The sequence below is a fragment of the Fulvia fulva genome, chromosome 2 (assembly GCF_020509005.1).
Source record: "Fulvia fulva chromosome 2, complete sequence".
NCBI lineage: Eukaryota > Fungi > Ascomycota > Dothideomycetes > Mycosphaerellales > Mycosphaerellaceae > Fulvia > Fulvia fulva.
In genome coordinates, this window is record NC_063013.1 from 6,207,007 (window position 1) to 6,229,276 (window position 22,270).

Consider the following 22,270-nt stretch of genomic DNA (forward strand, 5'->3'; position numbering starts at 1 on the left):
ACGAAGACAATAAGGATTAATAACTACGTCCGATAGTACGGTACTAGAGATAGGCCCGTTACTAAGGAGGAGGGAGTGACCTATTAGATTAATTAAATCCTTTAGACTACGTTTCTAAACGTTAATACCCGGGACTAGTTTCGGTATAGTCGCTAGTTTAAGACTACCTTATTCGGGAGAGTAGTAAATACCCCTAATCTATAGTCTAAGCTTACTACCGTCCGTAAGTTAGCTAGCTAAGAAGGGACTAAAGTCCGTACGAGTTATATCGCTACCTATAAAGACGAGGAAGAGGAGGCTAACGAAGAAGTCTTTCGGGATAATTATTAAGCTCGCTTTATAGGTATATTCTTAACAATGTTATATAGTAGGGATACTATCCCTACCGCCGAGTTGTACGAGAACATTAAAAAGATCGGTCTCTCTAGTATACTAGACGATTTTGTAATAGTACCTAGCCCTTAGGTAGTTACCGAGCTTAGGACTAGTAAAGGTTAGACTCGAGCCTTGCTTAACGAGGGATCTAAAGTCAATATTATTAGCCCGAGGATAGTATATAAGTTTGGCTTACCTATTGTACCTAGCGCCTATCTATCCTTTTAAGGAGCGGGTAGAAGAGCAAAGTTTAAGGGGGTAATTTTAAAGCTTAATACTTACGTATTTAGTATATACTACTAGATCGATATATTTGTCTCCGCTAATCTAGATTTGCCTACGATCCTTAGCCGCCCTTAGTATAGGAAGGTACGACTAATAGGCCGTAACTATAACGATAGATTATAGGAGGGAACAATCGCTAGTAGGAAAGGTAAAAGTATAATGTTCACGGCTATTATAGGTACTAACAAGTACAAAACTCTTTAAGAACTTCTATAGTCCTCGAAAAATACAAACGCGGGTTAATTCACGGTAGTCAACCCGCTATAAGTATTAGAAGTCCGGTTTTGAAACAAGTCCGCTTTTCGAGTCTAGTCGGGGAAACCTTAGTAAATATTAAGATGTAGCATCTTAAAGGGAGTCAACAATGAGGAAGTAATCTAGTAGCCTAAGGCATCTACAATAACTTAGCTTATAGGGAGATACCTTCTCTCCCCTTTAGCTTAGATAGACATCCAACACAATCAACACATTGGTTCATGATATATTGCTGCATGCTCGTGCTATTAGTCAGTTGAAGATTGATCTCTTACTCCACTCCGCTGCTATCAATCCGAACCTGTTCAACACTTGGTATATATATGAGAATCCGCGTTCCTTAGATTAGTCATCGCTCTTTAGCACTTTGGTACTCCTCTACCCACAAGTGACATTAGAGTCATCTAAGCAATACCACCTTCGCTGTATTGCGAGTGAACGTGTCAGAGGCCTAGGCATTCGTACCCGCCGCGAAGGGTTAGTGGATAGTATCCTCGCACGTCTGAATTTAGAAAGGGGCTTTGGCATTCACCTCTCTAACACTTGCGTGACCTGCGTCATTCTTACAAATGACTCTTGATTTATATATCTGATCTGACTTCGCTCCCCTCTAAATCGTCTCTTGTTGATCTTTTCCCTCGACAACTACCATAACACCGGACTCGACCATCACTACTGTCCAATTAACAGCATCCACTCAAACACCACCACGAAGCCTGCCGGGTAACACTATAACGGAATTATGACAGCCTGCCACTTTCTCCGCCTTCCTGGCGAGCTCCGTAACAGGATCTACGAGCTCGCCCTCCTCGAACCTAACGGCATCCCCCTCACCATCGACGACCACACTATCACTTCATCCCGCCGGACTCGCCCTTCTAACGATGACTTCAACTTCGCGGCCAAGTCTTACGCCTACTCCAGAACCCTCCTCCTCGGCCTCCCTCATACATGCCGTCGGATCCGCGCCGAAACTCTCAAGATCTACTACTCTATCAACGAACTCGTTCTCTACTTCGAGGGTGTGCAAGTTCTGGGCTACCGCGGTGACGTCTGGAATGGAGAGAATCAGGGCAACCAGTTGATGAAGTGGTGCAAGATGATTGGTGTCGACAAGGCGAAAGAGATCCGCAAGCTTCGCCTCGATTTCGGGGCTATAGAGGGTAGTGGACAAGGTGACCTATGCCTAGAGTTGGCGAATTCCTTCACGACAAGCGCGAAGAAGATGCTACACCTAGAGCTTAAGCTGGCATTCGAGATCGACTTCGGCCGCTCGTATGCGAAGATTGGGGCACCGAAAAGCACCATCAAGGTTGAGCTAGGAGATCTGGAAGCGGGGAAGGAGGAGGTGAGGGGCGCGGCGAGGCTCGCGTGCGAGCAGATCAAGACGATGAATAAAGTTCTATTCAGCCTGTGGATGTGTGTGAATGGGGAGGAGCTGGTACTGCTGAGCTTTCTTGGCAAGATCCCAGCTAAGGTCGAGTCTCATCTGCCCAAGGCTGCGGGTGACACTATCAAGGACTCCAAAGACGACAAGCAGTGATGAGCGTGTGACGAGATTACCACAGAGTACCATTGGGCATGGCACCCGCTATGCAAAAGTACCGCGAACGAGCATTAGACACTATGATGACATGGGAAAGGCAAACCATTCAGAATACTAGGGGTTTGGTACACGTTCGACCAACAAGTGGGTGTTGCCTGCAAGCATGTTATCTAGCCTAGGTCTGTGCTATGACAGTATATCGCACTTACCTACGGATTGACTCGCTCATCAATCTGTTGATGATTCTTCTCCTAGTCGAGTGCCCCGGTCCAGCATGCAATCCTGAAGGTTTACTCACATTCGCTCGCCCGGTCGCTGAGTCAATGCTCTGAAGTCCCATCGCTTTGTACAAAACAAGTTGATGTTTCACAGACAGTAGCTTGAGATCGACAAGATCGATCATGTTGCACTGCAACTCCTTTCCATTGACGAACTCGTAGACCCACGATCCTACGACGGGAGCTTCCAGCGCCCTAGTGCCTTTGCCATCGACCTCGTTGACCCAGAACACATTCGTGATGTTGGTTCGAAGTCCTGCTTCTAATGGATGCTAGCGGAACTGCATGGTTCAGCCAGTGATGTAGAGATAGGATGCTGACGGACTGGAGGCGAAGAGCCGGCCAGCGGCCGTGTGTGAAGCGTAGTTGTTGAAAGGTATGTTAATGCACGCGAAGCACTTTTGGAATGATGAGAAGACGTGCCGGACCTCGGCGGAAGGTCTCAACAAAGGACATGAAGACGCCTGAGGCGGAGAAACAGTAAACATAGGCATTGTTGCCGTCGTTGCACGACGCCGTCTTTGTCGACCGTCGAGGCGGCGTTCCTATTCATGTTCCAATGGGTGCCATGGAAGACTGCCAGTGGCAGAAAAGCTGCGAATGCGAGTATTGCGCCTTGTGCATGATCCCGTGAAGCGAGATGTCAAACCCATGGAGCATGATTCTTCTTTGCCGCACTATGTCTTGTGATTGCTAAGGTATTATCGAGGAGTTGTGCTGGCAGCAACTCACGACTGCGCGAAAAGATTCCCAGGTCCTCGTATACACCTCTGCTGATAAGTCTCCCATACCCCATCAGTCTCTCGACGGCGCCACCAAAGTCGGCTGATGCTCTCGCGTTTTGTGCTACATCCCACAGGTCCGCCAGTTCCCATCGTGGTGAACCAGACAATAGCATGATCTGCGCCTTCCTGGATTGTTGCCGAGTAGTTCTGACAGTCTTTCTTCCACTGCGGATTGGCTTCCTTCAGATCTTTAATATTCGCCAGATGCTCATGCAGGTTGCGAGTTTGAGGGAATGAGCATTCGTGTACGTTCTCGCTGAACATGCGGAAGTCTGGGCTGCAGTGTTTGTGCACAACGTCATGCTCGAGGGGATTGTCTGAGAGATGTGCTTCCATCAGAGCAGCTGAGAGCGTCTCGAGTAGGTACTGAGTGTCGGCGACGCCAAGAGTCGGAGGTTTATGCGTCCATGTTCGTGAATGTAGAGACGAAGATTGCAACGATCCATAGTCGTCCGCTCGCGTAGTAGAGACGTGTAGAGCCATGATGTGATTGTCGCGACTGGCAATGCGACATTTCATGTAGGGGCCAAACATATATTCTGTATTTCAGAGGTAGGACCGCAGATCGAACAGCCCTATGCGCGAAAAGCCCGAAGGATCATACGCGGGATTAGCTGCCTGAAGCCAAGAACATAGATCCAGCTCGAGCGTCTTGGTCTCCAGCAGATCATGACTGTGAGCTTATAATGCCTCAAACAGAGTCCTTACCATCCGCGCCGAAAAGTGCTCGATGCAAGAGTGCCGCGCCGGCAACCTTGCAGGCATGATCCGACCAGACAAACTCCTTGAGACCAGCAATGATGGCTGACCACGATTGAGGATGTGTAGCATACCACTGCTTGAGCGCGACTTCGAAAAGAGGCCTTTGAGCAGTACCTTGAGCTGCAACGCCACCGATCAATAGCGCCCATACGTGTAGCCCTGACACATCGGCACTCCGCTTCTCAACATCGGCAGTAGTGAGAAGCTCTGCCAGCATAGCGGTGCATCGGTCATTCCAGCCATTGTGAAGTGGAATGGGCAGAATGATTGCGTTGCAGTAGATGATAGCAGTGATCCGGCATACTTCGTAGATTGCGCGGTGAGGCTTCTCTTGCCCTTCTGAGGTCAGCTCGTCCCATGCTGGAAGTGAGAAGAGGCGGTGCAGTGTTGCACAGCGTGCATCGAGTAGAGTCACCAACTCGGCGTCGGTGGGAGTGTGCCCCTGGAAAGTGCTCATGATTCTGTCGAGACATGCTATTTCAGCAAAGACTGATGCAGCTGAGTGCGGCAGGCCACCAGGTAATTTGAAGAATCCGATGCCAGGCCTCCGATCCGAGGTGAGGAACACTTCGACGTCGATATCTTCTGGTAGCACGTCGACCACATGCGTACTCCAGTAGCATGGAAACACAGGTTTGCGTTGATAGCTACCCGCTCGTAAAACATCTACCAAAGCAATCGTGGGGCTTAAACCTGGGGTCCGCAGCTTGTGCAGGCCACCTTGTCTGTTTGTCAACGCAAAGGCAGCATTTTGATGTGCCACTTGTGCCTCAAAGCGACCCCAAAGGCGCAGCATATTCGCCGTCGGTATGTGGGCCTCGAAAGGTAAGTCCATCTCATCCATAAGCCTCGATTCCATCCGATGTCCACTAAGAATCATCATGGAGAAGATAAGTCACTCAATGTCTTGTGCTGACGTGGATTCAAGTCTTTCAATCTGCTCCCGTATGAGGGATATCGCGCTTGCTTTGTGGAACAGCATGAACTTGCCGCCACTACACAGGAAGCACTTCGATAGTAAGTCCCGATAGGCCGTCGCTGCCATGCAGTGTGCGTGGTACAGCACGGGTGAGGAGCAGAAGTCTTCAAACCATGCCTTTGCTACCGCTTGACCCACGGCGGATGGCCATACGGTGGTCGATAGCATGACGCACTTTTGAGAGCTCAAAGAGTCGTGGCTGGCGTCGAACGTGTTGAATGAGGTCGCGCCGAAGGTAGGCGAGATGGTCCTGGGCACGAACCGTACACATGTGTGCTGTGAAATTCTAAGATGTACCTTGGTTTGAGACGAGTCGTCTGCATCCAATCCACGCTGCGTATCTACCATTGGAGGGTGGTGTGGACCAGTCTCTTGCCAGCGACCTGCAGCAGTATCTTGTTCCGTCTTGTACAACGATCGTCTGCCAGCTTCTTCACTTTTTCGACGCCAGGGCTCACCCTTGGCCGCATGTGCCCTTGGCACAAAGCTTTGCTGCTTCTCTTCCTTGTTGGTGCCAGGCGGAGCGCTGCTCACGAATTCGATAGGTTTGCTGTCCATCATGCTGAGGATCATCCTATTCCCACTTGATACACGTCTCGTGCTCGTCTTAGAATTCTGAAAGGCATCGTGCTACTTAGGCGTCTGGCTTCAGCGGTCGTAGCGGTGGTCAGTCCTCACTAAGCACAGAGAAGCTTCAAGCAGGTTGCTGTGGTACTTGAACTTTTGACAATGCATGGAATCTGCACTGTACGAAACAGGATTTAGCTCTGGTCCACAGCTGTGCCATCAGAACGTGGGGCGTGACGTCGATACCGCGAAACAGCGTACTGTGGTATGCCTTGCAAGCTTTCGCTGCAACAAGCATGTGATGATGACAATTGGTGTGATTGTACATGTACACGTTCGACAACAGCAAGACCAGAGTTCTCGACCTATGCCGAGGCCGAGCAGCGCGCTATCATGTGACTGAAAACTTCGGCCACGAAAATCACTTTCGGGCCCGTAAATGCGTTGCTGCTGTACAACACCGAACGGCAGCAGCGCGGGCCTTCGAAATACGTATAGACAACCATGTATCACCACATGAGCGGTAGAAGTATATAATGCCAACCTATGAACCTTATTTGCACCCGAGAGAACCAAAGCGCCCTAACTTCAAACAACATGAACATCCAGCAAGCCCAGATCACCACCTGGGGCTCCACTCCCACCCTCCAAACCATCACACTCCCTCCTCCCGCCCCATCCGAACTCCGCATCAAAGCCCTCGCCATCGGAATCCACCGCGTCGTCCGGTCCCGCGCCGCAGGCTCCCACTACTCTGCCAAAACGCTACCTCACACCCCCGGCATCGATGGCGTGGGCCTCACAGACGACGACCAGAAGGTCTACTTCCTGACTTTCGGTACAGGAACTCTAGCTGAGTACGTTAACATGCCGAAGAGTGCGGTGTATCCCTTAGACCCAGGAGTTGATCCCGTGCAGGTGGCGGCTAGTATCAACCCAGCGATGAGTTCGTGGATGGCGTTCAAGGGACGGACGAGGGATTTGCCGAAGGGGTTTACGGTCTTGATTCTCGGGGTTACGTCAGCGAGTGGGAGGGTTGCGGTGCCGTTGGCGAGGGCCTTGGGCGCGGGGAGGGTATTCGGGGCTGCGAGGAATGAGCAGGCGATGGAAAAGCTCGGACTTGATCGAAGGATTGTGATTGCCGAGAAAGCGGAGGAGACAGAGTTTGGTGACCTGGACGATGTTGATGTGGTGTTGGATTATGTTTATGGGCTGTTGGCTGTGCATCTGTTCAATTCGTTGAAGACGCCGAAGCCGGTGCAGTATGTACACATTGGAGCACTATCGGAGCCTGAGATTACGATTCCGGGAGGGGTGCTGAGGTCGAAAGACATCACGATCAGGGGATCTGGGCCTGGAGCTTGGAGCATGAAGGCTTTCGCTGAGACACTGCCGGAGCTGTTGAGCATTATCCCCGGTATACCTGAGCAGCCAGTAGAGGTGGCGAAGTTCGAGGAGTTGGAAGAGAAGTGGAAATATGATGGACCGAAGAGGTTGGTGTTTGTTCCGTAGAAGAGTCTGTAGGTCAGCATTGTACTTCACCGTTGGGCAGCGTAGCCAAACTCTCGAGAGTCTGTGCTAACGCAACGCGACCACCTGTTTGTTTCCTGAACTTGCGAAGCCTGGGTATCAAAGTTGAGAGCATACTGTACAAAGACTTTTGGCCTGATAGACTGACTGCTGTTGAAGCGTCGTCGTATTTCGTGAGAGGGCCCACTCAAGGTTCACCCTTCCAAACCTCATCAGCGATAGCCCTCACAAGCTGCAGCTTCTTCCTCATATCCTCAATCTGTATTTCAAATCAGCACATACCAAGCAACGTCTTTCACATTCACTACTCACCTCCAACGAATTCCCCTCAGCATGACTAGCAAACCCACACTGCGGACTCACACTAAGCCGATTCAAAGCCTGCTCGACCGTCTGGCCCGACCCTTTAGCGATATAAGTCGCGGCCTTGTAGACTCTGTCGACCATATCTTTCTTATCCTCCAGCTCGGCAAACTTCGAAGTGACCACACCGACCACCACATTCTTGTCCTTCGGCAGATGCTTGAGAGGCTCGAAGCCACCCGCTCGTGGCGTGTCGTATTCCAGGTAGTATGTCGAGACATTCAACTCATTGAAGAGCTTTGACGCTATACGGTCGTAGGCACCCTCGGAGAAGTGCTTGGAGCCCATGTAGTTTCCCCGACAAAGATGGATCCCCAAATGGAAGTCTGCCGGCCGTTCGAAACATGCATTGTAGAACCTGATATAAGCATCAAGCTGTTCATCCGCCGTCTGGAAATTCTCAGGATCCTTCCCCCACCCTTGCAACATCTGCTCGGAGCAGAAATACGCCAAATTCGGATCATCAACCTGCGCATTCCTCAAGCCAGCATCATACAGAATCTTCAACTCCGTCTGGTACGCCTTGGCCAAATCGGCGAAATACTCGTCATCGCTGGCGTAGACGCCGGGGAGGTAAGCCTTATTAGGGCCGTAGCGGAAATGGTACCATGAGGGGGAGGTAAGGGTGAGCTTGATGCGGTTGTGTTGGTCTCTGGGGAGGATGCTTTGGAGGTATTGGAGTTCGGGGAGGAAGGTGGATGTTCCCGTGTGGGAGAGTTTGGATGTGGCGACGGTGACTTGGTTCGGGATTGTTTTGGCGTGCATGAAGGATTTGACGTCTATAGTTCCTAGAATGAGTATATTGTTGAACAATCATTGGAAAGTGGACAGTGTGACTTACCAGGCGCATAAGCCCGAAAAATACTCTGATCATAACCCCCCTCTCTCAAATTAATCTCCTCCATTCCATTCAACGTCTCCATGAACGTCCCCCAAAACTGATGCCGCGAGTACTCTCCATTCGTGATCGAATGAATCCCACAATCCTGCTGCAACTTCACAACATCCTTGATAGCCTTCTGTTCAATAGGAGCCAGCTCATCAGCCTTCGCACTCCCATCCGCAATCGCATACCTCTTCTTGACGAGCTCATCAGGTCTCAGCAAAGACCCGACGTGTTCAGCCCTGAAAGGCGGATTGCGGGGAGGTCCAGACATGGTTCGAAAGTTAAAGCTCCGATCTCTCTAGTGGTTCTACTGCAGTGCCTCGTGTGCGGTAGATCTGCGGTAGTGAAACGTTAGAGGCGATACTGGTGACCTTGATGGCAGAGATGTTTGTCTGAGGTGAATGTCAGCAGCAAGGCAATTTTATTTTGAGAAATGCTCGACGACGAGGTTGACATCGTTCTCCTCTTCTTCTCGACCCAGCAAGTGGAGTTCCATCCAGGAACAAGGCTTGTGAAACCAATGAACGCTGACAGAGGTGGGGCCGCGCAACTGCCGTCCATGGTGTTTTGCCTGAAGTGCTGTGGAGATCTAGAATCGTGTTGCAAGGCCGACGAAGACCGGCGTGGGGCTTGCAACACGAATATGGTAACTACCCCAACGTCAGCAAATTGTCGATACCATATACTCTTTTATACATCTGGTCTTCACATAGATATACACCTCCTCATCATCTCATCATCCCCTCCAAAGATCTCTCCCAAACTAATCCACACCACCGCCAGGTCGATACTGCTCACCCCCAGGCCTCGGACCCGAAGCACGGCGTCCATGTTCAATGCCATTCGTCTCAGGCAGCCTCCTCTCTCGTACCGATACTCTCATACACCTAGCCCAGCTAGCATGCGAAAGTCTGCAATCTCCATCTGTACAATCTTCTTCCAGTTCACAAGTTTTAGTTATGTCAATGTCTACCCTAATCCCCAGCCTAGGTGTCTGGTGGGCATTGTAACAGTTGTCTCGACGGCAGTTTGGATCGTGCCGGCAACGTACAGGGCGTCTGCGATCGCGATCCGGCGATATCGTTGTCGTCCCTGATATGCTGTCCTGCCTGAGTTCTTCTGCATGCTGCTGGTCTGAGTCTCGGAACATTCGTGGTTGTTTGGGCGCTCGCGCAAGCACATCAGACTGTGGTGCGGGTCTTTTCAGAGATGAGGTGACACGTGATGGCTGTTGTACCGGACTCACTGGAGCAGCCACTTCCTCTGTCCATCTCACGCTTTTGGTCGGGCGTTGCTTTCCCGGTGTTTGTAGAGGAGTTGGGAGTGACTGTGTACTTGTGGTCGAGCCTAGATCCGTATGAATACGGCTCACGCCATGCTGCCCGAAGTAGTCGTTAACCAGCTGTACCCTGGAACGTGACGCATGTTCTGATCGAGAAAGGGCCGGCGGGGGCGGTACGAAGTGAGGCTGCTTGTTCACCACAGAATCCGATTGTCCTCTTTGATGCTGCAGCTCTGCAGACTCTTCTGCAGCGAGAGGGCAAGCATTCGATGACCACTCTCCTGGCTCACGGACATCGTTTGCCGGAACGTCCAATTCCTCGGGTAAAAACAACGTATCGTCCTCAGCCTGCTCAAAGTTGCTCGCGAGAGTCAACACATCTCGTATCGGAGGAGGAGGCAATGACACCGTCTCTGGCTCCGCACACTGTGACAAGGACTCCATGGCTTCTTGTGCTGAGTCATTACCTTCTCCGCTTCCTCGGATGACAGGACATAGAATGGCCTCCAATGCCAAGTAGTCCTCTGGGTAAGGCGTATGCAGTTTCTCTCCAGTGAAGTCTATCGCTGTCAGGTTCCAGTGTTTACCAGAACCGAGCTCATCACTCATCAACTCGAGCCCTGAAGGTAAATATGCTTGACTGCTTGATTCTGTAGCTTCTGCTGCGCAGTTGCCATTACAGAGTCGCTGGTAGCCGCGCGGCAGCACACGATTATTGATCCAAATGTTGACTCGGCGATCAGGCACATCTTGATATAGGCGCTCCATAGATCTCCAGTGCTGCTCGCTCAGTGCAGTGGGATTGTTCTCGGCGCCAAAGATGTCATTCTCCACGTATCCACGGCTAGCGTACCTCTTCTGGGCGACGACCGTCTGGCTAGCATTGCGTGGCAATAGGTTGACCTCGCTCGCCTTCAGCTTGGGGACCGTCTCCTTAAGCTCGAGCTCTGTCTGACGAGTTGTCTCAAGGCTCGCTTGCAGCGCTGCTAGTTGCACATCAAGCGCTTTGACCTTGTTTTGTGCCACTTCTGCATTAGATTGCGCCTGAGCCAGCTGTCCATTGATCCTGCTATTTTCGGTTCGCAGCATCTGGATCTCTTCTTTTGCTAAGCCAAGCTTCTGCCTGCACGCGTCAAGTTCCGGGCGCAGCTTGTTCTTTTGGGATACGTGCACCTCAAGAGACGTCTCTTTCTCCGCGAGATCTCGCTTGAGCAACGGGATCTCATCTTGAAGGCTTGCGAATTCTGCCAGCTGAGTATTGAGACGCGATACCTCCTCGTTGCGATGTTGCAAAGTTTGCTCGGAATCCCGAATGCGACTTTGGAGTTTTAAGACCTCAGCGCTGCGGGCAGAAGCGTCCGCCTCGGCCAGCTGCCACCTGTTGGCGAAGATGTAGGTGTAGTCCTCCCCGTAGGACAATAGGTGCTCTATTCCAGCCCAGGCGAGCTCGTAGAGCTCTGTTCTGGAGCGCTCGAGTGCACTAAGCTTAGTACGCAGTTCGCATTCCTTCTTAGCAGAGCGCGTAATCGAACGGGCGGTTTCTGCAGTCTGCGCTCGAAGTCTGTCGTGCTCGAGCTTGAACTTCGCGATGTCTGCTGTCTGAGCAGTCATGTCGCGCACCTGCTGGCGTAGAGCCTCCTGTTCTGCTGAGCTCTTCGCTGCCTCGGCTTCTGCTACCTTCTCCTGCCGACGAAGGTCGTGTATCATGCCGAGATCCTTATTGAAATCATTGATCCGTTTCTGCTGGTTCTCTACCTTCATTCGAAGTTCACCCGCTTCGTTGTTGTCTTTCCCCAGGAGTGAGTTCAGGCATTTCAATTCGTCATCTTTGTCACGATTGTCTGCTAGAAGCTGATCGTTGTGCGTGCTCAGGTGGTCTATCACACTTTGTTGAGCTAAGATTTGCTCCGTGTAGTTCTTCTCGTCGTTCAAGGCACTGTCCAATGTGCCCTGAAGGCTGGCGTTGCTTTGCTGCAAATACTGAATTTCGTCTGTGAGAGTGTCCATCTTATCAGAACTGCTATACGGCTTTGCCAGATCTGCTCGTAGATCCTTGACTTGTTTCTCAAGGGTGTAGTGTTGTAGGTATGCACATTCGAGCTTCGATTGGAGGGTGCTGTTTTCTTGAGACATTGCACCCTTGGATGCGCCAAGTTCGTCAACCTCAGTTTGGGCCGTCGACGCTTTCTTTTCCAGGGCAGACAGGCTGCAGACAAGTCTCGTCTTCTCTTGCTCGCGGGCCTCCAGTCGACCCTCGCAGATCGAATTGCGCTGTTCGAGTTTTTCGACCTTGGCCTGTAAATGCACTCGATCGCTTTGCGCAGTGTTGTTCAGTTCTTGTAGCTCCACAACCTTCTGCTGGTCTGCCACCAACCTTCTCTCCAGCTCTGCCGTCTGCTTTGTAAGACCATCCTTTTCCGTGATCGAAGCTGTAAGACTGGCTGCATAGCCAGCGACCTTTGCATGCGTCGAGGCGCCCATCACCAGCAGACGCGCTGAAGAGGGTTACGAGTGTCTCTGCAAGTGCAAGGACAAGGCGAGCAGATACAAAGCCAAGTAGATTAGGAAAGAGGGGATAATACCAACTCCATCACCAGGCGCAGGTCTGCGTGTGCTTTCGAACTTGTCGCCAGAGGAAGTGGGCCATCTTACCTTGTCTTCATGCATGCGCCGAGAACGAAGCGCTTGGAGAATACATGTACGATGCATCTGAACACGACAGGGATCGAGGCCCTTCGAGCCTGCCACTAACCATCGTCGGTATGGCTTGGGAGATGAAGAGGAGTGCGGTGGAAGAAGTGGGAACATGGCTGTTGGACATATCGTTGCAGATGCATGAGTCGCAGGGACAGCAGAGCACAAAGATCGATTGATGTTGTCGAGCAGCAGGCCGCGAACAGCGTGAGCAGTACTTGCATCTTGCTAGCCCATCAGCAGGTCGAGCAGTCGAGGTAGGTGGTAGCAGGCACTTTTGTCGGTCATCACTCAGCCATGACCGCCGCAACCATCGCTCAGCCTTCCGTTCACAAGCTGGAACTCAGAACAGCGCTTGGTCCAGTTTACCGCGACGCCCTAGACACGCCGCCAAGGGACTGCACGAACGACGAGATCCCAATCATCGACCTCTCGCCCATCTTCGCCGACGCCCTTGATGATCGTCTCGCAGTGGCCAAGCAGATAAAATGGGCGAGCACCACGCCCGGCTTCTTCTATATCGAAAACCATGGCATCGAGGCACAAACCATTGACAATGCCCGCAAAGCTCTGTTATCATTCTTCCATCAACGCCATGAGGATAAGATGAAAGTCCACAAGAGCCACTTCAAGAGCAGCATCAATGGCTACTCACCAGCTCGCACGACTCTGATCAACAAAGCCGATAAGATCGACAACCGCGAGGCTTTTTCGTGGCAATATCTACCCAAGTACGACCCGGATTCAAAGCCTCTGGACGATATTCCCAAAGAGGTCAAGCCATATATCTATGGTGAGGATGCAATCTGGGATTGCACGGCACATCTCGAAGGCTTCAAAGAGGCGACCCTCGAATACTGGTCGGCGTGTCTGACTCTCGCGAGACATCTCGTGCGGACTTTTGCTCTGGCGCTGGAACTGCCGGAAGACTACTTCGATTCCAGGGTGACGTACCCAGGTGCCGATGGTGTGTACAACTACTATCCACCATCTACAGCACAAGATCTCGAAGACAATACCTGTGGCCTGGGAAGTCACACCGATCTTCAACTCTTCACACTCCTCTGGCAAGATGCACACGGCGGCCTGCAAGTCCTCAAGCCTGGCAACTTATCAACTGATCCATATCAGTGGATAAAAGCCGTCCCAGTACCTGACACCATCGTGGTCAACATCGGCGACTTCCTGATGAGACTATCGAACGACACGTTCAAGTCAACCGTGCATCGGGTGTACAACAAGACTGGCAAGGAACAAGTATCAATGCCTTTCTTCTTCGGGCTGAACTTCAATTGTGTCGAAGGTGTGATACCCAGCTGTGTCAATGAGCAGAATTCCGCGAGGTATGAGCCGATCAGTTGTGGTGATTGGTGCCAGCTACGATTCAAGCAGGAGAGTGTGGATTTTGCGAAAGCAAAAGATGCAAGTGCTGGTGCGCCTAGTGGGAAAGTCGTTGCAACGTGAGAGTCTGGATTGTCTGGAGCAGAGGAATCTGCGTTTATCAGGCCACCGCGTCCCTGTACCTCTTCTCCCTCAAATGACCCTCTATCTACGCCAGGGGACGCACCGGCCACGAAATTGGTGCCTCTTCCAGCCCAGAGTCTCGCCCACGTCAAGGCAACATGAGCCTAAACCTCGAACTCATCATTTCGCTTCAGATGCTCCATCTCAACTTCAAGCTTGGCCATTCCTGTGGGCCCTGGCGAGGCGCTGTCGCCGTCGAATCGCCTCAAGTGCCTCATTCGTCCGCATCGTCATGGGCGCACGACATGTAGCTCCCTCGTCTCCACCTGGCCACGTTAAAGCAGCATGACCTTATACTTCGCACTTAAGCCCTCTACAGCCTCGAGCTCCATCTTCAACTCAACTCCCCACTTCTCGCCGACGTGGCCCTCCATCTCTTCAACAAGATCTGTGCCCTGACGCTCCTTCTGCGCCAGGGTCCATTCCACGCGTTCGATGTGCAGATTACGGACTGCGCTTCTCCTCGAGGCATCAATGGACCTTAGCCACTGACCTAAGATACACGCCCCGAGGGTCCACCACTCGACAGTGAAATCCCCTCTGGTGCGGTAGAAGTACGGCAAGAGTTCGTCACGCAGTGTGCGGCACGTGTGCGTGATCGCGGGTCGCATTGATCTAAGATGGCCAAGAGACTGCCTCTTTCGGGTATCGAACGCAGACATGATGCTTTGCGTAGTGCATGTGCCGGTTCTGTCGATTACGAGTCGTCCGATCTTGACCCACAGCTCGGGTGGGAGGTCGAGCAGGCGAAAGGGCTGACATTTGATGTTAGTAAAGAGCACATCTCGAGAAGGGCGATTATGCGGACCTTGACGTCCTCCTTCGGCTTCTTGTTGGCAGTACCGACCTTCAAGGAGTTGCGCTTTCTCTTCAGGATGGTCTGGTTTTCTGGTTGCTGGTCGCAGGTCTTGTTGTCCATCAAAAGTGTCATCTTTGATTTCTGTGTGCGCCTGCTGGCTTGCGTTGAGGTGGTGGGAGGAGACATGCTCGATGTTGTGTTGTGGGAAGGAAGGAAGGCGGTGAGAATTAGTGCTCCTCATGTACTCAGCGCCCGTTCACCGTGCAGGGTCCTTTGATCACATGCACAGCGGCACGTGAGTTCACTCACGAAGTTCGAATGCTTGGAGGCCACATAAGCAAGACACTTAATGCACCGCCGCACCGTCGCACCACCCTATCCCTCGCCCTCGAACTCGAGCTTCACGGCGAGCCTCCAGTCCCACTCGATACTCTACTTAAACGAGTGTCTGCTTGTCTCATCACAAAGCAACGACGGACACCTGATGCACACAGCCGGGGATTCTGAACCTCTATAATAGAAACGCACAAACATTCATGCCATGGGCCTAGATCACTGTTAGTTCAGATCCCCCAAAGCGGAAATGCCTGGTGGGAGATGTTCAGTAAGACATCTGCTCGGCTAGCCCCGGCACTATAAGGGTGTCTATGCCATTGAATCCTCCCAGCCCGCACCGACGATGCAAGATAGCTTGGTGGTATTTGAACCTCACCCCTTTCCTAGCTACGGGTAGACTTGATCAGCGACATACAGTGATTGCGCAACGGAATGACGTGAACCTCATGGTCCCCCATCAATATCACGATAGGACCCATGAGTCTTCACCTCTCACGGTCGAGTGATTGCCATTAATCAAGTTGCATAAGCAGTTAAAGGGCCATGAGCCTTTACTCTTACGATATCGCCAGTGTAGAGCTCTACCTAGTTGCATAGCGAGAGGTCGATTCTTGGGGGTCAAGAATGGTCGTGTATGTGCGTTTTGATCTTTCTGCCATTATTGTGGACTTGCGTGCTTGTTCTTGTAGGGCATAGCTTAGTGGTGGCCGTTCCCTGTCTCTGGAGGCTTCGCGAAAGGTTGTGAGTAAGGGGGTTGCAGAGGGCTCTATGTACGTACAGTCTAGGCCAGGGAGGTACAGGGTAAGGTAAGGTCAGAAGACAACGACAGCAAAAAGAAAAAAACAATCATGCCGAGGCGAATGGTCATCAATGGGATGCAAAGCCTGACGCCAATTACAGAATGCGCGGATGCACTCGTCGAAAGTCTTGCATCGCCGACATGGCATGCGAGGCTTCGACTACGCTATCCAGTCTAGACGTGTTGTGTTACCCCCCTCGATTGTGCGGCCAAAGTTCTCAAAGTTCTCATTACCCCGACCGGTCCCGAGGCATGTACACACACATCTCGAACACATTCGCAAACGGCAACGTCACATTCTGAAAGTCACCCTTCGGCCCTCGCACGTACGCCAGCAAGTCCTTGTATCCCTCTGCGCCCGAGATGGTATTATCAGTCAAGACCACCGCGCCGTGTCGTAGCCTCGGAAGAACGGTCTTCAAGGTCGGTAACGGAAGGGCGGACCAGACTATTGTGCAGCTTTGTTAGAAGATGGTAACTCGAAAGCCATGCCACACAATCGATACTCACTATCAAGAAGCAAAAGATCGACCAGCGGCAACACCACCTTCAACGTCTCCAGCAAATCGCCCACTCGCAGATCAATCTCTCGCTCCACGCCTCCCCCACACTGCTCCCAGTACCTCCGCGCAACCTCGGCTTTCTGCGCTTCCTTCTCAGTCGCGATTACGACCCCAGACTTTCCCGTCATGGCCTTGGTCTGCGCCACAGCCAGGGCGAGATAGATGGTGCTCACCCCGAAGCTAGTGCCATGTTGCCGGTTTCTGATAGGGCTGTCTCCTGGTCTAGCTTGATGGAGAGAATCGTGTTAGACAGACTATGCGATGAGAAAGTCGAGTCCGGGAGGCTGTCGTTGACGCCAGGGCACGCCGCTCGAGATGTTTCTGGCACCATCCAGGTGTAAATCGAATTGAGCTTCTTGCTCGTCAAAGACCTTGACATGATTAGCAGTGAGAAGCCTGGGTGACGTCGGCGTTCGAATCCACACTATACATGCAGAGCATCATGAGGGTAGTAAGCAGTATCTCTGTGCTCTCCGCATACACACCAGCCGGGAAGCGAGACCGGCTCACTCCGCACGAGAAGTTTCCCGGCTCGATGAAGGATTTAGGTCCACGGACCCGCAGTTTCGCAATGATAAGCCTTGCAATCATCAATGGCCATATCGTGCCTGGATTCGACGCGTTACAACGCGTGTCATGCACCTCTTCGGGGTCTCCCATCGGCATGATGAGGACGCGTTGGAAAGTCTCGTCATGAAGCCGAACTTCTTGCTCGTAACCATTGAGAGCGAGTTGCAGCTCCTCGATGTAGGGACAAGGTCGGAAGAAGGCTGCAAGCATCTTGTGTCTGCCAGATGACTTCGGCTCATTGAAGCGAGTGCTTCGTTGGATTGTCGCCCGCTCCGTCTGCCTCCGCAAGGCTCGTGGATCTGACCATTTCTCAGAAGACCTCGGGCATCATCTTTCGAGGTCCGCGGAAGATGGCTCGCCTTCATGCACACAGCTCATCATCAGCCCAGCAGCACAAGAACACGCGACAGCCACAAGAGCACTAGCTTGGTCAACGACCAAGTCATGCCGATGAGATCTAGCCCGTCGCGGTGAAACAGAAGCCAGATCGCTCCTGAAAGTGGGCTCACATGACGTCGACGCACATTGCAGTTTTGCTTCACGAGCCACGAGTGACAAGCATTAGCCAAGCGAACATGTCGTGCTCGGTGCTCCGCGTACATCATTCGCACGTCGAACCGCCTTGTGGAACTGCTCTCTGCTGCTGGACACTACTCCACGACTTCGTTGCCACGACGACAGATCAAGTAAGCCATCATGGTATTAGGCAAGACATCACATGTCAGCCCTGAGGAGCAGAGAGTGCGAGACGAGCATGGCAACCACAAAGACCTCGGAGACAAGACCAAGGGCGGGCTCAGTGGTCTCAGGCAGAAGCTGAAGGATACCAAGTTGTACGATGCTAAGGTACGTCGATCGTCAGACTCACCCTCAACACCGGACTAACGCCCAAAGGTTGGAGCAATTCACTTGAAGCATCGCCTGGGGAAATTTCAGAACCTGGTCAACACAAATCATCGCCACGATGAAGAACATGAGCAGGAGACAGATGCCAAGCGGACCAGGATCGCCGAAGGCCATCGTTTCCAGTCGTTCGCCCCGGAGCGTGACGGCAACAAGATCAAGTGGTATATCGACGGTGCGGACTACTTCCACGCCGTGTCGGTCGCCCTCGAGAGAGCGAAGGAGACCATTTATATTGAAGACTGGTGGCTGAGTCCCGAATTGTTCCTCCGGAGACCGCCCTACTACAACCAGGAGTGGCGACTGGACTACGTGCTCAAACGCGCAGCTGAACGAGGCGTCAAGATCTACGTGGTGGTGTACCGAGAGGTTGAGCATGCGTTGACGTGCAATTCGCAACACACCAAGAAGGCTCTCATGCGCCTTTGTCCTGAAGGCTCGCCTGGCTACGGCAACATCAAGGTCATGCGCCACCCAGATCACAACGTCCTGGAGAACGCCTCAGATATGACATTCTACTGGGCTCATCACGAGAAGTTCATTGTTATTGATTACGATCTTGCCTTCATCGGTGGTCTGGATCTCTGCTTTGGTCGATGGGATAACAGACAGCACATCCTTGCTGACGCACATCCCACTGGCGTACAGAACGAGATCTTCCCGGGCCAAGACTTCAACAACAACCGCATCATGGACTTTCAGAGTGTTCAGGACTGGAAGAGCAACGAAGTCTCGAAAGCTGACTATGGAAGGATGCCGTGGCATGATGTTGCCATGGGACTCGTTGGTCCATGCGTTTACGACATAGCTGAGCACTTTGTATTGAGGTGGAACTTCTGCAAGCGAGACAAGTATAAGCGTGATGACCGCTATGATTGGCTCACTCTGACAGGACGCACCGACGACGATGAGGATCTGATAGGCGTGCAAAGGCCAAAGCATCCCGTCGGAGACTACATTCACCACCCACTATCGCCGCTGGAACATAAAAGAGGCAACCCACGTCAGGGACATAGCGTCCAGCGCCATAACACCGAGAGTGGCCCAGAGAGTGTCGAGAAAGAAGAATTCCACGATGCCCAAGAAAGTGTCGACGAGCACGGCTACAAGAGAGAACAGCATCGCTATGGCCATGGTATCCAAAAAGACCTCCGCGAGCACGGTGTACATCGCCCCCACTTCCACAAAGGCGACAGCGAGAACACGCCAGAGTCGAAGGGAGTCATGTACCAGGAGAACGCCAAAGTGACCGGGAATGACCCCAAGAATGAAGGCGTTGTGTCCGCCTCTGGTGGTGAGTATGAGAAGAGCAAGGGCCACACGTCCGACAAGCTCGAAGAAGGAATCATCAATGGCCAAGGCACAGTGCACGCGCAGCTAGTCCGCTCTTCGGCAGACTGGTCTTCTGGGATCCTCGCCGAGCAGAGCATTCAGACAGCATATTGCCAGATCATCCGCGGAGCCAAGCATTATGTCTACATCGAAAACCAGTTCTTCATCACTGCAACGGGCGACCAGCAAGCGCCTATCCACAACCGGATCGGTGCCGCTATCGTTGACGCATGTGTCAAAGCGGCCAAGGAGGGCCGCAAGTTCCGAGTGATCATTATGATTCCAACTATTCCTGGCTTCGCCGGTGATCTTCGAGACGATGCAGCAACTGGCACGCGAGCCATCATGGACTACCAATACAAGTCACTATGTCGCGGCGACCACAGTATCTTTGGTAGGATCAGGGCAGCTGGCGTGGACCCTACGCAGTACATCTTCGTGTTCAACCTACGCTCATACGACAGACTAAACAAAACCCCCAAGCTGAAAGAACAAGAACTAAACTCCGGAGTCTCATACCAGGAAGTACAACGGGCACAAGCCGAAGAGATCATGCCCGAAGGTATACACGCAAGTGAAGGTGTGGAAGGTGCAGGAACCAGCGGTTTCCGCCACGCCGCCAAGGAGGGCGGTGCCAAGGCTCTCTTCAAGAAGACCAGAAGGACCAGCGTCGATCTTGATGAAGAAGACAAAGTCCATGCGGAAGAGCCTAAAGAGGGTGCTGCGATGCTGGCTGACAAGAAGCGACGCTTTGAAGATCATAAGCATCCGAACACCGAGGAGTTTGAGGAGAGTCTCGACTCGATGGCGAAGAATGCTATGCTTGGACAGAAGAATGTCAGCGAAGAGGGGTATGCCGGACGGGACCAGGGTGGGAAGAAGAAGGGTGATGATGAGCATTCGGAAAATCTCCGACAGCAAGAACTGGAGAACTTTGTGCAGGAAGAGCTGTACATTCACGGAGTAAGTTTCGTGCTGTTCCTTGAGAGGATTGCTGCTGACTGTTTACAGAAAACCCTTATCGTGGACGATCGAATTGTCATCGTTGGTTCCAGCAATATCAACGACAGGTCGCAGTTAGGATTCCACGATTCCGAGCTCAGCATTGTCATGGAAGACACGACCCCTTTACCCTCCAAGATGAACGGCCAAGACTACTCCGCCGGTCACCACGCCGCTACCCTCCGCCGCATGCTCTGGCGCGAACACCTCGGCCTCCTCCCTCCTCAAAACTGGAACATAGAAAACGACATCAACGCCCAACCCCCCGACGACGGCGCCAACGAATGGTTCGCCGGCGACGAACACGACAAATTCGTCGAGGACCCCCTCTCCGACGAACTCTGGACAGAATGGTGCAAGCGCGCAACCGTCAACACGAAAGTTTTCCGGCACTTATTCCACGCAGACCCCGACGACAACGTCAAGACGTTCGAAGACTACGACCGATTCCTGGGAGCAAAGGGGTCCCGGAAAGCCGGCCATATCTACGATGAGTTCCAGCCTGTTGAGATTGTGCGCCAGGAGCTTGATAAGATCAAGGGCCATCTTGTTTGGATGCCGTTGCGGTTTTTGGAGAATGCTGAGATGGCGGAGAAGGGGTTGCAGGTTAATTCTGTTACTGAGAGTGTATATACCTAGTACAGCAGCTCGCAGAAGGCGAGTCGGTCGATACGACATTCATGAAAGTGCACATCACCAACCGCGGAATGTCGCGGGAGTGGTTTTGCGCTTCCTACCTTGGGCCGGCATTGAGTCGATACCGTCGAGTCGGCGCCTTTTGGTTTCGACTGAAGGAGTAAGTCCGTCCAACGGATCTACTGTAACGAACAGGGTAAGTGTCAGCTCATCTCATCAGTACGGTCCCGATCCTGGCATGTCCCAACGTGGCTCTAGGTATACAAACTTTAACACTGCTGGCTACTGCCGGAACCTAACGACCAGGTATCACGTTATTTGTGTGGGAAGTTATTGTACGGGCTTATATAGGGTGTTTCAAAAGCAGGTTGTGTATTGCATATGTCTATCTAGAATAGACCAGTGTTGCTCTTAAAGAGGCTATAGATGACTAATTAGTCACCTAACTCTTAGCGTACGTGGCCTCAAGTTTTAATAATAGGCTATTACCTATATATACGCTTAGATCGCGACATACCCCCTTAGCTCGTACGCTAGAGTAAATGAGCTAATCCTATATAATCGCGTATACCCTATTATAACTATCTCCCTATCTATAGTAGTAACGTTAGGCCCTCGGTATTACTACTACTATAGTAAGAGTAAGTTAGTTATTTTAAGTAAAGTAAGCTAAGGTAACTCAGGTAAGCTTTATACCCCTTCTTACCCCTTTATATCTTACTTTTACTACTACTATTATTACTTGTATAATAAGGTATAGATTATATAACTATTACTAGTAAGATAGCTTAGGTAATAGTCCTATTCTAGTTAGTCATAGATAGATAGATATTTCATTTGCCCGATGTAGTGCCTCTCGGCCTATGCGGGTCTGGAGCTATGGAATACCTAGGGTAGGAAACCTGCATATGCAAGTGAAACCCTCCCTCCTCTACCTCTGATTTGTTGCTGTGAGTGATCTGCTTTCTCCTTCCACCAGGGTGCACTAGTGTCTGGGGCTGAGCCTCCTAGACTACCTTGCCTGCTACCCTGAGCTTTCACCTCTTCCTCCTCCTCCTCCCCCTCCTCTTACTGCTGGTGCTGCTTCCCTCCCTTCGATCCACCTCTCTGTCTCTTCAGCAAGGGAGAATTAAGCTAAAAACTTTTCTGATATAACCCATTTGACCATTCTCTGCAGGTCTTCCTGACTGTTAACAAGGGCCTTGTATCGTCTGTCCCT

General features: G+C 51.8%; 11 protein-coding genes across 11 annotated transcripts; 4 read left to right on the plus strand and 7 right to left on the minus strand.

Annotated features, from left to right (window-relative positions):
* Positions 1 to 1,657: 1,657 nt before the first annotated feature.
* Positions 1,658 to 2,458, plus strand: CLAFUR5_03624 (uncharacterized protein; the record flags this gene model as incomplete). Its single annotated transcript, XM_047902772.1, has 1 exon — positions 1,658 to 2,458. One exon carries the CDS (start codon positions 1,658 to 1,660, stop codon positions 2,456 to 2,458), a length of 801 nt encoding a protein of 266 aa, XP_047757431.1.
* A 1,009-nt stretch (positions 2,459 to 3,467) lies between these two features.
* On the minus strand, positions 3,468 to 4,007 carry CLAFUR5_03625 (uncharacterized protein; the record flags this gene model as incomplete). Its single annotated transcript, XM_047902773.1, has 1 exon — positions 3,468 to 4,007. One exon carries the CDS (start codon positions 4,005 to 4,007, stop codon positions 3,468 to 3,470), a length of 540 nt encoding a protein of 179 aa, XP_047757430.1.
* A 208-nt stretch (positions 4,008 to 4,215) lies between these two features.
* CLAFUR5_03626 (uncharacterized protein) lies at positions 4,216 to 5,169 on the minus strand (the record flags this gene model as incomplete). The annotated part of the gene is made up of 1 exon (XM_047902774.1): positions 4,216 to 5,169. The coding sequence occupies one exon, from the start codon at positions 5,167 to 5,169 to the stop codon at positions 4,216 to 4,218; it is 954 nt and encodes a 317-aa protein (XP_047757429.1).
* A 12-nt stretch (positions 5,170 to 5,181) lies between these two features.
* CLAFUR5_03627 (uncharacterized protein) lies at positions 5,182 to 5,826 on the minus strand (the record flags this gene model as incomplete). Its single annotated transcript, XM_047902775.1, has 2 exons — positions 5,182 to 5,541; positions 5,563 to 5,826. 2 exons carry the CDS (start codon positions 5,824 to 5,826, stop codon positions 5,182 to 5,184), a joined length of 624 nt encoding a protein of 207 aa, XP_047757428.1.
* A 603-nt stretch (positions 5,827 to 6,429) lies between these two features.
* CLAFUR5_03628 (putative NADPH-dependent quinone reductase tdiC) lies at positions 6,430 to 7,344 on the plus strand (the record flags this gene model as incomplete). The annotated part of the gene is made up of 1 exon (XM_047902776.1): positions 6,430 to 7,344. The coding sequence occupies one exon, from the start codon at positions 6,430 to 6,432 to the stop codon at positions 7,342 to 7,344; it is 915 nt and encodes a 304-aa protein (XP_047757436.1).
* Positions 7,345 to 7,549: 205 nt separating this feature from the next.
* On the minus strand, positions 7,550 to 8,882 carry CLAFUR5_03629 (uncharacterized protein; the record flags this gene model as incomplete). The annotated part of the gene is made up of 3 exons (XM_047902777.1): positions 7,550 to 7,621; positions 7,675 to 8,513; positions 8,567 to 8,882. The coding sequence occupies 3 exons, from the start codon at positions 8,880 to 8,882 to the stop codon at positions 7,550 to 7,552; spliced, it is 1,227 nt and encodes a 408-aa protein (XP_047757435.1).
* Positions 8,883 to 9,459: 577 nt separating this feature from the next.
* Positions 9,460 to 12,374, minus strand: CLAFUR5_03630 (uncharacterized protein; the record flags this gene model as incomplete). The annotated part of the gene is made up of 3 exons (XM_047902778.1): positions 9,460 to 9,498; positions 9,663 to 9,797; positions 9,858 to 12,374. The coding sequence occupies 3 exons, from the start codon at positions 12,372 to 12,374 to the stop codon at positions 9,460 to 9,462; spliced, it is 2,691 nt and encodes an 896-aa protein (XP_047757579.1).
* Positions 12,375 to 12,884: 510 nt separating this feature from the next.
* Positions 12,885 to 14,051, plus strand: CLAFUR5_03631 (2-oxoglutarate-Fe(II) type oxidoreductase ppzC; the record flags this gene model as incomplete). Its single annotated transcript, XM_047902779.1, has 1 exon — positions 12,885 to 14,051. One exon carries the CDS (start codon positions 12,885 to 12,887, stop codon positions 14,049 to 14,051), a length of 1,167 nt encoding a protein of 388 aa, XP_047757580.1.
* A 335-nt stretch (positions 14,052 to 14,386) lies between these two features.
* On the minus strand, positions 14,387 to 15,096 carry CLAFUR5_03632 (uncharacterized protein; the record flags this gene model as incomplete). The annotated part of the gene is made up of 2 exons (XM_047902780.1): positions 14,387 to 14,866; positions 14,920 to 15,096. 2 exons carry the CDS (start codon positions 15,094 to 15,096, stop codon positions 14,387 to 14,389), a joined length of 657 nt encoding a protein of 218 aa, XP_047757581.1.
* A 1,179-nt stretch (positions 15,097 to 16,275) lies between these two features.
* CLAFUR5_03633 (uncharacterized protein) lies at positions 16,276 to 16,736 on the minus strand (the record flags this gene model as incomplete). Its single annotated transcript, XM_047902781.1, has 2 exons — positions 16,276 to 16,493; positions 16,556 to 16,736. 2 exons carry the CDS (start codon positions 16,734 to 16,736, stop codon positions 16,276 to 16,278), a joined length of 399 nt encoding a protein of 132 aa, XP_047758478.1.
* A 1,138-nt stretch (positions 16,737 to 17,874) lies between these two features.
* CLAFUR5_03634 (Phospholipase D) lies at positions 17,875 to 21,054 on the plus strand (the record flags this gene model as incomplete). The annotated part of the gene is made up of 3 exons (XM_047902782.1): positions 17,875 to 18,024; positions 18,073 to 20,376; positions 20,425 to 21,054. 3 exons carry the CDS (start codon positions 17,875 to 17,877, stop codon positions 21,052 to 21,054), a joined length of 3,084 nt encoding a protein of 1,027 aa, XP_047757582.1.
* Positions 21,055 to 22,270: the final 1,216 nt, after the last annotated feature.